Source organism: Gouania willdenowi, unplaced genomic scaffold (assembly GCF_900634775.1).
Source record: "Gouania willdenowi unplaced genomic scaffold, fGouWil2.1 scaffold_3_arrow_ctg1, whole genome shotgun sequence".
Lineage (NCBI taxonomy): Eukaryota > Metazoa > Chordata > Actinopteri > Blenniiformes > Gobiesocidae > Gouania > Gouania willdenowi.
Window position 1 is genome coordinate 1,244,644 of NW_021145162.1, and position 16,129 is coordinate 1,260,772.

The 16,129-nt window shown below is 42.1% G+C and overlaps 1 protein-coding gene across 1 annotated transcript in view; it reads left to right on the plus strand.

Annotated features, from left to right (window-relative positions):
• Window positions 1-16,129, plus strand: part of pik3r4 (phosphoinositide-3-kinase, regulatory subunit 4) — a 49,505-nt gene that overhangs the window by 22,047 nt on the left and 11,329 nt on the right. Inside the window, 2 exon segments of the mRNA XM_028442130.1 lie at window positions 14,201-14,402; window positions 14,476-14,564. Coding sequence (XP_028297931.1) covers window positions 14,201-14,402; window positions 14,476-14,564 — 291 coding nt within the window.

A 16,129-nucleotide genomic window follows, 5' to 3' on the forward strand; every position in this document is an offset into this window, starting at 1 on the left:
CCCCTATCACACCTCATGTTGGCCCTCTCAGCCTCACTGCAGGAGGGCGGTGTACATGCCGATGCGGTCACCTTCTGTGATGCCTCATTGGAAGCTTTTGGGCTCATGTCCAGAGAGCTTGGGCGAATAATGTCCATCTTAGTCCAAGCTCGTCGTCAGGTTTGGCTGTCTCAGTCAAACTTAACGGAGGCAGCCAGGAGAATGCTGCGCAGCCTCCCGGTCGAACCAGGGGAGATATTTGGTCCAGCAGCCCAGGAAGTGCTGGAACGGACCATCCAGGCGGGACAGACCAGGCAGCAGCTTGCCGGGCTTAGCCGGATGCCTCCTCCTGATAGACCCCCGGCCGGCAGGCTGAGGGGCCCCCCGGCGGTTTTTCGCAGCCACATGCCGTCGACAACTCACTTCACTGGTCGTCGTGATGCCCAGCGTCCTGCACGGAGACCAGTCCGGGATTTTCGGGGCTCTGCTCGCCTGCCACCCAGACAATTTCGAGCTCCAGAGCCTTTCCGCCCTCCCACTAGGGCCCCGAGGGGCCGGGGGGGGCAGAGATTGAGGCTTTGGGGCCGCGGTCGGACTTTTTTCGCATCAGCAGCTCCAACAGTGGGCTACTCATGCTTCAGACCCGTGGGTGGTTGCCACCCTAACCTACGGGTACAAACTTCAATTCCGCCGTCGGCCCCCCACATCCGGCCGGGTCAGAATGACATCCATCAGCGACCCGGCAAAGGCTCTCGCATTAGACCAGGAGCTGTCTGCCCTCCTGGCCAAGGGCGCCATCGAGCCTGTAGACCCTGGGTCAGGTCACCGGGGTTCTATTCAACGTACTTTTAGTGACAAAAAAAAACTGGCGGATTCCGCCCAATCCTAGACCTCAGAGGGTTGAACAAATTTCTGAAGGTCATACCTTTTCACATGCTGACCACAGCAGATGTCCTCAGAACGGTGGCTCATGGGGACTGGTTCACATCAATAGACCTCAAGGACACGTACTTTCGTTCCGGCGTAGCGGGCAATGGAGTAGGACGCGTGCATGTGGAGCTCCTGCAGAATTTATTCAAATTCAACATCTTGGTGGTTATTATACCGTCTGACTTTATCAAACCTCTGACATACTGTATATCGCTGTGACCTGGTCGATAAGAACAATCAGAATGCCTGCTAAAATGAATAAAGGAGGAGGTGCGACTCAGACTCTGATCCGGCCTGCTCAGCTACCTAAAGCCTCGACAAGCGGTGATTCACCTGGCCGGGATAATACCTGTGTTGAGGCGGCAGGGATACAGGCCGGCTTCGATCAACGCGCACTTCTTGAGTCACTCCGAGACGACATCTCCCAAATGTTCAAAGCCGAACTAAAAGCTGCACTGGGCGACGATCTAAATTCAATCAAAAGTGAACTTAAAGCCATGAAGACCGAGCTTTCAACCGGCATAGCATCGGTCCAGGCGAGCATGGCGGGGCTAACAAGCACGGTGGCCGACATGGAACAATGCCTCTCTACATGCACGGACGATATCACGGCGATCCAAGGGACTGTGAAACGGCTTTCTGCAGATGTGGAAAGACTTGAAAATAAGTGTGAAGACTTAGAATCGAGATCACGTCGTAATAATATCCGAATTATCGGCATTCCCGAAGACGCTAACATAGCTCCGAATGCATTAGCAGGTATGCTAAAAGAGGCCTTCGGCCTCGATGCAGCACCACGACTGGATCGGGCACACCGTACACTTCAACCGAAGCCAAAGCCAGGACAATGGCCTCGAGCAGTCATAGCCAGACTCCACTACTTTTCTGACTGTGTGGACATTCTCCGGAAGGCGAGGGAGCTGAGGAACATCAAGATTCGGGACATGACCATTGCTGTGTTCCCGGACCTCACAGCTAAAACCGCCCGTGAACGCGCTGCTTTTAACAACGTGAGACGAAGGCTTCGAGAAATCCCAGACCTTCGGTTCGGGATACTACACCCTGCCCGTCTTCGTGTGACATATAAGGGAGTTTAAAAGGAATTCAAGACCCCGGAGGAGGCCGATGCTTACCTGGACAAGCTGAAGGTGGATGGAGACTGAGGTGACAACAATATGAATAGGTACTCCGTGGCTAGTGAGTAGGTAAACAATAATGGAGAACATTTTCAATATGTGACATTGGACAGATTATTTAAATTGTTTTGGAATTAAAACATGGACATTTGATTCGCTGTTTTGATTATATTTCATTTTGGAGTTTAGTTTGCGTTTGGACATTATCACAGCGCACGTTTATTTTGATATCGAATGAAGGTGTTTGGGAGAGAGCCCACTTTGGTTAAACTGTATGTTTTAGAGGCTTAAAATACAACTATTTTGATATCGAATGAAGGTGTTTGGAAGAGCCCACTTTGGTTAAACTGTATGTTTTAGAGGCTTAAAATACAACAATTTCGATTAGTGTCTCTCTCTCTCTCTCTCTCTCTCTCTCTCTCTCTCTCTCTACTACTGAAAGCTTAAAATATATTTGATATGGTTTAAATTGGATATAAAGTGGTATTTTTCAGTTGCTCGCTTTTAAACCATTTACACTGGGATGAGGGAACAGGAAAGGGAAAATTATAATAAATAAAAATTAAAATATGTTAGTGATTTTACTTTGCTTTTGAAATGTGAATAAAAATAAGATAAAATAAAATTAAAATCACCGAGATGTTTGTTATACTACCTAGTTCTGCAGGGGCTCGATGCCCGGGTTTTTTGGATGGAGCTACACAGCCGTAAGCATTACCTGGAAGGAATAACTCCTATTGGAGTTCATACACTGTTTTCATCGTTTGGGGATGAAAATGTGTACTCTAGGGGAAAGTTAGGGTTTGATAGGTTTGAAGGGGCACATTTCTTTTTTTTTTTTTTTTTTTTTTTTTTTTTTTTTTTTTTTTTCTTCTTTTTTTATCTTTTTGGAGGACTATTTGTGTTTGTATTTCTTAAACAGTTTTGATGGCTAATACTCCACTCAACAGCTCTAAACATCCTCATAGCCTTAGATTTGTGAGCTGGAATGTTAAGGGGTTGGGAAATCCTGTTAAAAGATCAAAGGTATATTCTCACCTGAAACGTCTAAATACAGACATTGCATTTTTACAGGAAACGCATCTTCAAAACAAAGATCGTGACAGGCTCTCGTGCCCCTGGGCTGGGCACGTTTTTCATTCCGTTTTTTCCTCTAAGGCCAGAGGGGTCTCCATATTCATTAACAAAATGATTCAATTTTCGCATACCATGACAAAATCTGATTTAAATGGAAGATATTTGATTGTTGTAGGTACATTACAACAACAGCGAGTAGTACTAGTAAATGTATATGCTCCGAACTTTGACAACCCTGGATTTATGCAAATGTTGTTTGAAAACATTCCCTCCCTGAATGATCATCTGCTGATTTTTGGGGGAGATCTCAATTGTGTTATTGACCCAATCTTAGATCGATCCAATCCCCGTACTTTTATCCAATCCTCTATGTCTAAAGTAGTTTCTGAATTCATGGCTAAAAACGGATATGTGGACCCTTGGAGGTTCTGTCACCCAAAGGCAAAGGAGTTTTCTTTCTATTCTCATGTGCACAAATCTTTTTCTCGTATAGATTATTTTTTCACTGATAGTGCCTTTGTTTCAAAAATAACCTCAACAGAATATCATGCAATAATTATTTCTGATCATGCGCCGATTAGTATAGACATCCAGTTTGAAGTTTGCCCTCGATTTTCTTCACCCTGGAGATTCAATCCTACTTTATTATTCGACAACAAATTTGTTAAATTTATATCAACCTCAATAGAAGATTTCATAGCCACGAACCAGCCCAGCTGTACTTCATATTCACTGCTCTGGGAAACACTTAAAGCATATCTTAGGGGACAGATAATTTCCTTCTCGGCCAATGCAAATAAGATACAAAAATCTAAGATAGAGGGACTTACCTCAAACATACTCAACATAGACCGTCAAATTGCCTTGGACCCAACTCCTAGTCTACATAAACAGAGGCTGGAGTTTCAAACTGAATTGGACCTCATCACTACGAGTGATGCAGAACGGCTATTGCTGCGTTCTCGCAGCATGTATTACGAACATGGGGATAAAGCAAGTAGACTCCTAGCGCATCAGTTGAGGCGACAGGCGGCTTCCGCATCATCCCTCAGATTGAGGACTCTTCGGGTTCAATGCACTGTGACTCAAAAAAATGATGCATTTAAAATGTTTTACTCTTTTCTTTACAGCTCAGAATGTTCAACCGATATCACTGAATTGACATCATTTCTCAGGAACGTGGGAATTCCTACCTTGGATGCGGGGGCTATAGAGGAACTTGACTCTCCGTTGACCTTGGAGGAAGTCATAATAGCTATCAAATCCATGCAGAATAATAAAGCCCCAGGTCCGGTTGTTTCTCGGTGGAATTCTTTAAAAAATTTAAGGATAAGTTGGCTCCTTTTCTTATTTCGATGTATAACGAATCTTTAGAGAGAGGTTTTCTACCAGAAACATTAACCCAGGCATCCATAACTGTACTCCTAAAGAGCAGCAAGGATCCTACACAATGTTCCTCCTATAGACCTATATCTTTGCTAAATGTGGATGCAAAGATTCTGGCGAAAATTCTAGCACGACGACTTGAAAAGTTTCTTCCCAATTTAATATCAGAGGAACAAACCGGTTTTATAAAATGACGCCAACTTTTTTTCAATGTAAGAACACTTTTCAACATTATATACTCAAGTAAATCTGCTGCTATTCCAGAAGTGGTCATTTCATTAGATGCGGAGAAGGCGTTTGATCGCGTTGAATGGCCATACCTTTTTGCTACACTGGAAAAATTTGGTTTTGGAAAGACATTCATATCTTGGATTCGCCTTTTATATACCAATCCACAGGCTAGTGTTCGTACAAATAACATTTGTTCAGATTATTTTAAGTTATTTCGAGGAACCAGACAGGGTTGTCCCCTGTCGCCTCTGCTCTTTGCCTTGGTGATAGAGCCTTTGTCAGTTATGCTCAGAACATCTACCTTGTATCAAGGAGTCACTCGAGAAAATAAGGAATTTAAATTGTCACTGTTTGCCGATGTTTTATTATTATATGTAAGTGACCCGATAAAAAATATTCCTTATATTCAAACAATCTTGCAAACATTTGGGTCCTTTTCGGGATATAGAATTAATATCCTTAAAAGTGTCTGTTACCCAATAAATGACCCGGCGTTGGAGCTGCGGCAGACGGACATTCCTTTTAAAATTAATTCCAGTGGCTTTAAGTATCTGGGGATAAATATTACACGTACTATATCCTCTCTATTTTTGGCCAATTTTTCGCCCTTAATTACTCAGCTTAAATTAGATTTGGAGAGATGGAATAGTTTACCATTATCCCTTATTGGACGGATTAACACAATAAAGATGAATGTATTGCCAAGATTGCTTTTCCTATTTCAATGTATCCCACTCTATTTACCAAAAAAGTTCTTTAAAGATATTGAAAGTATTGTTTCAACCTTTCTATGGAATAAAAAGGCTCCAAGGATTCGAAAGTCTCTGTTACACAGATGTAGGTTTAACGGAGGCCTTGCTTTGCCCAACTTTCAATTATATTACTGGTCGGCACACATCCAAAAGATAATATACTGGATTGAGTCTCCTGGTGTTTTATGGTGCATACTTGAAAGACAATCTTGTAGTTTGTCTTCTCTTGATGCTCTACTTGCATCTTCTCTGCCCCTTGACCCCTCTGGCTTCACGGGAAACTTAGTTGTGAGATCCACCCTTCGAATCTGGTATCAGTTTAGGAGTCATTTTAAATTTTTATCACCTTCTCCTAAAGCTCCCTTAATTAAAAATCATTTATTCACTGCATCATATATGGATAATGTTGCTTTACAGTGGCACAATAAAGGGATTAGATGCTTTCATGATCTCTATAAAGATGGTGTTTTTTACAGCTACGCAGGTCTTTCTGGTGACTTTGAACTACCTGCAACCCATCAGTTCCGCTTTTTTCAAGTAAGACATTGTGCCATTTCGATTTTCCCTAATTTTCCATTACTACCTCCTAAACAGCCATGGGAAGACCTCCTGGAGCTAGATCTTGGACAGAAGTCACTAATTTCAAAGATCTATTGTCATCTTTTGTCATTTGAGGAGGATCCCGGTGTAAAGGTGCAGGAGGTCTGGGAGCGAGAACTGGATGTAAAATTTTCAGACCAATGTTGGCAAAGGGCCGTCAGAGGAACCCACAAAAGCACAATCTGTGCTCGCCTTGGGCTCATACAGTACAAAGTACTAAACAGGGTTCATTTTTCTAAGGCTAAACTGTCTAGAATGTTTTCTACTGTGGAAGATAGATGTGACAGATGCCAATTATCTCCCTGTAATTTGAGCCACATGTTTTACCAATGTTCAAAGCTGACTAATTTCTGGCAGAATTATTTTGAGACTATATCCAAAATATTAGGTGTGAGCATAATAAAATGTCCCTTTATAGCTATATTTGGCACACCTAAGGAACATAGTCACCTTACTGATGACCAGCTATCGGTGATAGCTTTTACTTCACTTTTAGCAAGACGGAGGCTTTTGCCTATCTCTCAATGGCTTCGGGATGTTATGTTTTTCTTAAAACTGGAAAAAATCAGAGAGGACCTTAAGGGCAATACAGAATTTTTTTATCAAAAGTGGCAGCCCTTCCTTTCCTATTTCAACTCGTTACAGACATTACCAGCAGACTGAACAATTGCTAATTTTGAAATCCTCTATTAATATTATTATTATTATTATTCTTCTTTCTCTTCTTTTCATTAACTTTGTTTAATTATTATTGTAATATTTATTTATTTTAATTTATTTTATTTTATTTATTTATTTTTTTCTTCTTTCATATATACACTAATCCAATTTTATAAAGAAATGTAGCTCCCTTAGGGATCTTGGGGTGGGAGTGGGAGGGAAGGATATTGCATTTAAAAAATAAAAAACCTTGCATATATATGTGTACATATGTTAAGTTGCATTTATGTACTGTATGTGTATGTCTACATGTATATATATGTAATATTGAAGATTGAGGATACCAATGTTTATTTCCTCTAATCTCTTTCACATTCTTTTACATTTTTGTTTTCCGAGATGTTGATGAGTGTTATAATGTGAATGCTGAAAAGTGGTGGATCTTGCATTCTTCAATAAAAAAATATCAAAAAAAAAAAAAGGACGCGTACTTTCACGTCCCAATTGCTCAGCAACACAGGTAGTTTCTGCGCTTCGCATACTGCGGCCGCCGCTGGCAGTTCAGGGTGCTACCCTTCGGCCTCTCTCTCTCCCCAAGGGTCTTCATAAGGTGTGTGTCTGCGGCCCTAGCACCTTTACAGTCTCGGGGCTTGAAGGTTCTCCCATACCTGGACGACTGGCTGATCTGTGCTCCATCCCGGGTCCAGGCGTCACAAGACACAGAGCATCTCCTGTCCCATGTGGCTTGACTTGGACTCAAGGTGAATGTGGAAAAAAGTTGCCTGGTGCCATCCCGTGTCACAACTTTCATTGGGGTTTTAATGAACAGTGTAACTATGACGGCAAAACCCTCCCCCCACCGTGTGGACGGTATTTTTTGCCAGCTCGCCTTATTCAGGGAGGGCCGCTGGCTGACCTATGTTTCTTTCCTCCGTCTTTTGGGCAAGCTAACGTCAGTCTCGGGGGTAGTTCCTCTGGGCTTGCTGTCGCTGCGCCCGCTGCAGAGGTGGCTGAACAGTTTTCACTTGGATGCCAAGCGGCACAGGAGCAGGAGGCTAAAGATCTCACAACAGTGTATTTGCGCCCTGGCTCCGTGGAGGGACAGGGCTTACTTGCTCAGAGGCGTTCCTATAGGCTTCGTTCCATCTCGCAGGGAGGCCATTACCACAGACGCATGCCCTTCGGGATGGGGTGCGGTGTGGCAGAGCAGGACGGCCCAGGGGCGTTGGCCTGTGGAAGACCAAGGTGCACACATCAATGTGTTGGAGCTGCGTGCGGTTCACCTAGCTCTCAAGCACTTCTTGCCGCATCTGAGGGACAAGCATGTCCTTGTGCGGTCAGACAACACGTCTACAGTGTATCACATAAACCATCAGGGCGGTACCAAGTCTGCACGGCTGCTGGAGGTGGCAAGGGAGCTCCTCACATGGGCAGCCCCCGCTTGATCAGTATACGAGCAATGCATATACCGGGAGAGCAGAACCACTTGGCGGACTTCCTCTCCCGTCGGAAACCTCCGTCAGGGGAGTGGCACCTCCACCCGGAGGTAACGGACATTATATGGAGCATATTCGGCAGGGCAGAGGTGGACCTCTTTGCTTCGGAGCAGTCGACCCACTGCCCTCTGTGGTTCTCCTTAGCCGAGACAACCAGTCCTCTCGGCCAGGACGCATTGGCTCATCCTTGGCCGGATGGCCTCCTGTATGCCTTTCCGTTTCTGATTCAGCTGGTACTCCACAGGGTCCTTCAGGAGGGTCACAGGATCCTGCTTGTAGCTCCCTTCTGGCTGGAAGGAGCTGGTTCCCCCTGCTGCACAGCCTCTGTCACGGCGCACCGTGGTGCCTTCCCGACAGGAGGGATCTCCTGTCCCAACTGGCCGGGCGGATTTGGCACCCCAATCCGCAACTCCTTCAACTGTGCGTTTGGCCACTGGGGGGCCCGAGACGCTCCTGAGCTTCTGTGCCGACCCAGTTAGATAAACTATAATGAATGCAAGAGCGCCGTCTACTCGCCTCCAGTATGAGAACAGATGGAAACTGTTTTCCGACTGGTGTACAAGGCGGGAGGTGGACCATGTGCACTGCCCTGTGCCAGCTATTCTGGACTTTCTCCAGTCCCTTCTGGACAAAGGGGTTTCTCATTCAACGCTGAGAGTCTATGTCGCAGCAATATCTTGCAGACATGTAATAGTCGACAATGGCACGATTGGTAGCCACAAGCTGGTGTCCCTTTTTTTGAGAGGAGCTTGGAGGTTGCATCCTCCAAGAGCCACAAGGACTCCAGCATGGGATCTCCCCTGGTGCTGGAGGCATTGCGCCTTCCACCGTTTGAGCCTTTGGCACGAGCAGCGCTGAAGTTGGTTACCCTTAAGACTGCGTTCCTTCTGGCCATTTCCTCCGCAAAGCGTGTCGGTGAGCTGCACGCTCTGTCAATCAGCGACACATGTCTGAGGTGGAATTCGGACGGCTCGGGAGTCACTCTGTGGCCGAACACAGCTTTTCTCCCTAAAGTGCTGTCCCGTGCTCGCCTCAACCAGCCCATTCGGCTAGCACGGTTCAACCCTTCTTCCGTGGAGTCAGAGGTTCAGTCTGACCTGTTGTGCCCAGTGAGCGCCCTGGAAGCCTTCATTGCAGCTACTGTAGGTTTTCGGGGGTCTGATCAGCTCTTTCTTTGTTATGGTGGCCCTAACAGGGGTGGTGCTGTCTCCAAGCAGCGCCTGTCCAACTGGATTGTCGATGTGATTGCCCATGCATATCGGGCAAGTAACCATCTCATCCCATCTGGTGTGCGGTGCCACTCTACCAGGAGTGTTGCTACGTCATGGGCTGCCCTGAGGGGAGTGCCCCTGGAGGACATCTGTGCTGCGGCCCTCATGGGCGTCGCCAGGCACTTTCTCCAGATTCTACAGGGTGAATGTAGCCACACCCCATCCATTGGCTGTGGTCCTTCGGCCAGAGTCCTCTGACCCTACACACTGAATGGTGGTAAGCAAGATTCTTTGTGACTTTTCTGGTATAAGTCATTCAGTGCTTAAAGCACCGCCTCTGGCGGTCAGCAGGGATGAAATAGAACGAAGAGTTACGAATGTAACTATGGTTCTATGAATGGCCCGAATGACCGCCAGAGCTCTTTGTCACTCAGAACCCTCGTGTGCTCGCGAGAAGATTCTGTAGGAAAGTACCCTGGAGTGATAACCGGAAGATATAAACTTCCTCTGGGTCATCCAGGGTCACGGGTGACATTGTTGGTATACATACTCGCACTGCGCATAGCGCGAAGGGGAATATTCAGTGCTTAAAGCACCGCCTCTGGCGGTCATTCGGGATTCATAGAACCATAGTTACGTCGTAACTCTTCGCTTCACATGTTCCCTTGTAGCTTGCGGGGAGGGAGGAGGACCGGGGCCGATAGAGGCGTGAAAAATAAATCCTTTGCTTTCCCTCTGATACAGTCAGATGATGTGTGACGACCTTGGTAGATCTGGTTCAGAAACAAAAGTCCAGGTGGACGATGGTAGATAGTAGATAAATAAGTTATTATTGTCTATAAGCAGTGTTGGGAAGGTTTTTTTTCAAAATGTAATTAGTTACTGATCACAGATTACATGCCCAAAAATGTAATTTGTTACGCAATCCTTAGATTACTCAATCTGAGTACTGTAATCTGATTACTTGGATTACTTACACATTAATTTGGATTTTGTAAGTGTAGGAATGTCTCTATCCTTGAAAAGACTAAAGACTTTTGTAAATACAACATCCTCCTATAGTTGCACGATACCCACCATACCCACAGTACCCACGATACCCCGCGGTGCCGAATTGTAACGGTTCCTACGATATTAGTAATTCTACACAACGGTGTTACTGTGGATTATGAATACTACACCGGTACCAGTTCCTCTACATAGCGGCTGCTCCCAGCTTCTCACGACCAGGTCTAAACTCACTGCAGATATGTACAATGTACAAACAATATTTATAAATTAATATACATATAAAGGAGGGATCACATCCAATCTCATAAAACACCAGTGACGTCACCCAGAAAATGCATAAAAATGTAGTTTCTAAATGAATCAGTTCCTGTTTATTGTATTTTATCCTCTATAGTTTATTATGTTGGAGAAGAAACATTATTGTCAAATATTTTTTGTTTTTTAAAAAAGACAGTGGATTTGTTATCCTAAATTGACTATTTATATTAGTTAAACATAAATTAATGTGCAAAGGAACTGAATGATTGTTTTTTAATTTCAACCATATAAATTCTAACTTAATTTATTAGTTTTGTTATTACTTATATGCTTTTGTTCATGTACTCATCACCAACAGCTCTATAAGTAATTAATAAGTATTTCTAACTTGTACAAATACCATTGTTGTTCATAAAAATAATGATCTTAAAAAAAAGGCTTCAGTATCGCAGTATTTCCCTATCTGTGATACTTGTCTGGTATCGTATCATTTGGTATCGTGACAACTCTACAATCTCTATAGATGCTGATTAGAGATGGGAATTGATAAGAATTTAGCGATTCCGATTCCATTATCGATACTGCTTATCGATTGATTCAGATTCTCTTATTGATTCTCATTGGGTGAGGGAATTAAATAATACAAATGGATTTGTTTTGCTTTAACTCTTTATTATTTTATCTTTGTCTCTTTAATTTCCTGCAGGGACATCAGCTCTCTTTTAACCCAGCAGGTATAGATTGGTGTTCACTGGATAATAATAATACAAAAGTTGCTATATAAGATGAATGAATTATTATTACTTACAACAATGACATATTATCGCTACAAACATTTGATAATATTTACAGTGCTCCTTTTGAACTTGAACAACTTGATCCAAAACTAATTCAGACATAAAACAAATAATTTTCCTGTTAAAAAGAACGTATTAACATAAAGTACAGCTGCACTTATTGTTATGTATTTAAAAGGTAAAGCTTTAGTTTAGCCTTTGTTCACATTTCTATTAATGGACCTTCAGAGACGCCGTCCCCGTTGTTACATGTGACGTCATCAGCTGTGTGTGTGAGCATGTGTGCGTGTGTGAAAGTGTGAAAGAACAAACTAAAGACAATGATCAGTACCAGTTTATCTCCCATGTTTGATTACTTGTTATGAGGACATAAACTGGTGTGTGTTCTTGCGGAAGTTTGTGGTTTTTGGAAGAAAACTCTGTGTAAGAAGCAACTTTAGAGTGAGTGTACAGAACCCGGAAGTGACTAGCGTAGCAACAGAGACGCTACAAACACAGCACGGAGGACAGCACAGCTGTGGGTGGAGGAGGTGGATTCTTCGCGGTGGACAGCAAACAACTTTATGATGGGAGGAGCTTCACTTGGTGCTAGCATAAACACAATATACAGGACCTGGAGGAGTTTATTGTATCGTATTTGCGACGTAAGAGGAACCGATAAGTGAGATTGACAGGCAACAAACAAACGATTCCTAGGAATTGGATTACTGGGAACCGGTTCTCAGAAAGAACTGGTTTTTGATTCCCATCTCTAACGCTGATAGTGATATTACACTTCACAGTAATAACACACACATAATAAATGAAATGTGTGAAGTCTACTAGTCTATTCAGCGAACCATGTTAGCACTAGGGATGGGCGAATCCCGATAATTTCTGGTATTTATCACGATGACGATAAAAATCACGATAAATAAAAAATAAAACAATTTACAACTTAAAGTATAAAAGGTTCATTACAACATAAATAAATATGAATACATCAACATTAGACACATTAAAAAGGCTACAATAACTGCTGACTCAGAGCTAATATTGTATGGAATATTTTAGTGTATGTGGGTCACTCTATTAGTGTTATTGTATGTATATCATTTATTTCCTCACTTAAAATGAAATTATTTTCTTTAAAAAAAGCACAAATAACTTCATTAATGTTTTTACTGCTAATGAATCATTTATCTTATAAGTTACATAAAGTTATGGTTAATAAATAAATATGATTTCCTATAATGAAACCAGATCAATCTGATGATTTAATCATTCAGTATATTTATGTGTAATAATCTCAATAGTTACATTAGTCTAATGGGACCAGCTTTGTCTGTGAACACGTGAAATATCATTAAAAAATAGTGAATAGTGACATTATTATTTATGCTGATATTTATTTCACACAACGTGTGACATGTTTAGTTTTTATTCTTCCATAAAGTGTTAAATATGATCATAAACAAATCTATGGTTCTCTGTGGTTTTATGACAGTAAGACGTGTTCTTTTTATTTGGTCTATTATTCCTTATATGAAGTGGTTAGCATTAGCTGTTAGCCCAGTCTGTGTGTCGATGGGTTAGCTTAGCATAGTTAGCTTTAGTTGAGTTTCCAGTTCATAATCATTGCTACAGGTTCATCCCTTTGTTGATGTTTATCTGGTTTGAACCAAATAGTGGTTCATGATGTATCACAGCATAGTAGCTTCAGGTAGCCATGACGATCACTGCACACACACAGACGGCGGTGTGTGAGGGGGGGCGGTGGTGGTGCACATCGTGCAGAGCGTCCGTAAACAACGTTCCGCTCCAGAGAATAATAAGTTGTTGACAACAAACAGAGGCAGTTTTGGTCTGTGGAACACGTTTTTTTTGGGGGACATTCTTGGCTAAATTGAGGGACAAATGGCCCGTGGCCCTCGCTAATTTCCGACATGAGAATTTATCGTTTATCATAAACAATAAAATATCACACATTCCTAGTTAGCACATCATGGAGACTTTGTATGTAAGGAAACAGTTACCAACTATTTAAACTGTAACTGTAACGGTTTACTCATAATTTGCAGTCCGATTACGTAACGCCGTTAGCCCCCCACACACTGTCCATAAGGTTTGAAAAGCATAAAAATAGATGTACACACGTAAAGACGAGCTACAGAAAAGCAGAAGAACCTTTATTCATCCGGATATTGAACTTATTTTACCGTTCACTTCCTACATTTTAAGTTTCTCCCACTGAGTTACTGTCTTTTAAATGAACGTCTTCCTGTAGATATGTTCAGGGTCCCTGGGAAACCCGGGCATTTTCATGAATTTTTAAAATCTGGCCAGACGGTCTGAACAAGACAATGAAAGAGGACGTGTGGATAAAAGAGGACGTATGGTCACCCTAAACATATGTTGTAAATGTGTGATATTGTTCATAAACATGTGGGTGAGGGTTTAGTCTGTCATAGAGATATTTACATAGAAGGTGAAGTCCCTCATATGGCCTCATGTTACGACAGATTTGGTGTTAGAATGGACGTTTTCGTCTCTGTCCAACGTTTACAGAGACAAATTGCGTGAATGTGTGAGATTTTCTTCCTTCCTGAAATATTTCCATTTCAGGAAGTGAATTTCATCTTTTCCATCTGTCGGAGCCTCTCTTCTCTCCTCAGGTGTGTCCTGTTCTCTCCTCAGGGAATGACGGAGTCTGAGGAGGACAAACTTTTGTCCCTCAGAGACTTCCTGTTGAAGTCTAACAGAGCCAAAGCCAACCTGTGTGACCAGAGTCAGCTGGGAGAGCACCAGCAGACCGGAGTCATCGAACTGGGAACGCTGGGAATCACCGGCCGGCAGGTGGACCTGCTGAAGCCCCGGGCGGAGAGCGAGGAGCGCAGAGGTAAAGGTTCGCCAAGGGGCGGAGCCTGTACACAGCCACAGTCAGCTGACATTTGGCCCTGTCTGCCCTGCAGCAAAGAAACACACCAAGCTGGACTCAGCTATGAACGAGGAGTGGAAGAGTATGTTCGGTTCCCAGGAGACGCCATCGCAGAACACTACGGTCAGTAGGGATGTATATTGATAAGGATTTAATGATTATGATGCTTTATCGATTCCTGCTCATTGATACGGTTTTTAATTAATTTCCAAATAGGCTGAAAAACTCCTAGTACATGAGTACAGAAAAGAATACAACCTGGTTATTAAAATAAATATCAGGTTTATTAATATAAATCTTAATTATTCCCACTGAGAATAAACAACACTCAAATGAGTAAAATGAGTCCACAAGTTAAGTGTCTATTGGCTTAGGACAGGGGTCTGCAACCTAAACATACCTTTTATACAACATAGTGTATACAATTCTAGACAGTTACAATTATATCAAATAATGTTTTGTAAAGAATACTTTTTTTTAGATCATGTATTTGAAAAAAAAAAATTACTTGAATTTTATAACAGTTTCTTGCTAATTTCTTGCCACATATCAAGCGATCATATTTAACCAGCATGTTAGCAGATAAATGAATCTGTTCCCACACAATTCAAATATTATATATTTACTTCCAGAATAGTCTTATAGTTGGTTTAGTTTCTTACCAGGGATTTAAAACTTAAGGTTAGCCACAGGTGCAGGAAAGTTTATGGTTTGTAGATGTTTCAGGAGGTGAAGTAGGAAAGTGCTGAGTCATTGCATAATGTGATATATTTTAGGTTAACAATCTGTTATTTTGATTGATGTCAAAGTCATTAATCAATAACAACATCTGTAAGAAAATGATAATTAATTTCAATATTTTTTAAAGCTACAGCCATTGCAAGAGTCAAATATGCACATAAGGCCCCAGAGCCACAGGTTTCAGACCCCTGGTTTTTATCATTATCACACGACGCTAATGCTAATGCTAGCACTGGTGCTGCTAAGTGCATCACAGACACAGTATAACGCTGTGTTGTGTGGCCAAATGTTTGGACATATTGTTGTGTTATTGGTGCACAGATCCCTGTAGCAGGACTTATTTTTATTTTTTATTTATTTATTTATTCAGTTTATTTCCGACATGGTTACATTCACTTTTTTTTTTTTTTTTTTTGTACATGCCGAAAAATGAGACGAGAGAAGCAGTTTGCTTATCTGGGTCCCGTCCCCTGTTTTACCATCGCAAATTTACATGGGTTTACATGTCTCTCTGGTCAAACATACTTACAGGTGACCATACTTACAGGTGTCGTCATTCTTTGTGAAAAGCAGCAACACTTTAGATCATTTTTACCAGAACATTTATCTACAGAATCAGAATCACAATTCCTTTATTAATCCCAGTGGGAAATGGCTTTCATTACAGCCACTTAAAAAATCACAAATAAAAGAATAAAATGTTTAACAAAGACGCAAGAAAGAATAAACATTAAATAAGTGTATAATTAGGTAAAAGACTGTTAAAAATAAGGATCAGATACACATCATTACAGTAGTAAAAAAGAAAGTAAGATTAATTATAATATACAAAATTATATACAGATATGATTTAAATATTTACAACAATCAAGCTGTGAGGTTACATTGATGAATTATACAGTTTTATCTCCACAGACAGGAATGATTTCCTGTGTCGTTCTGTGGAG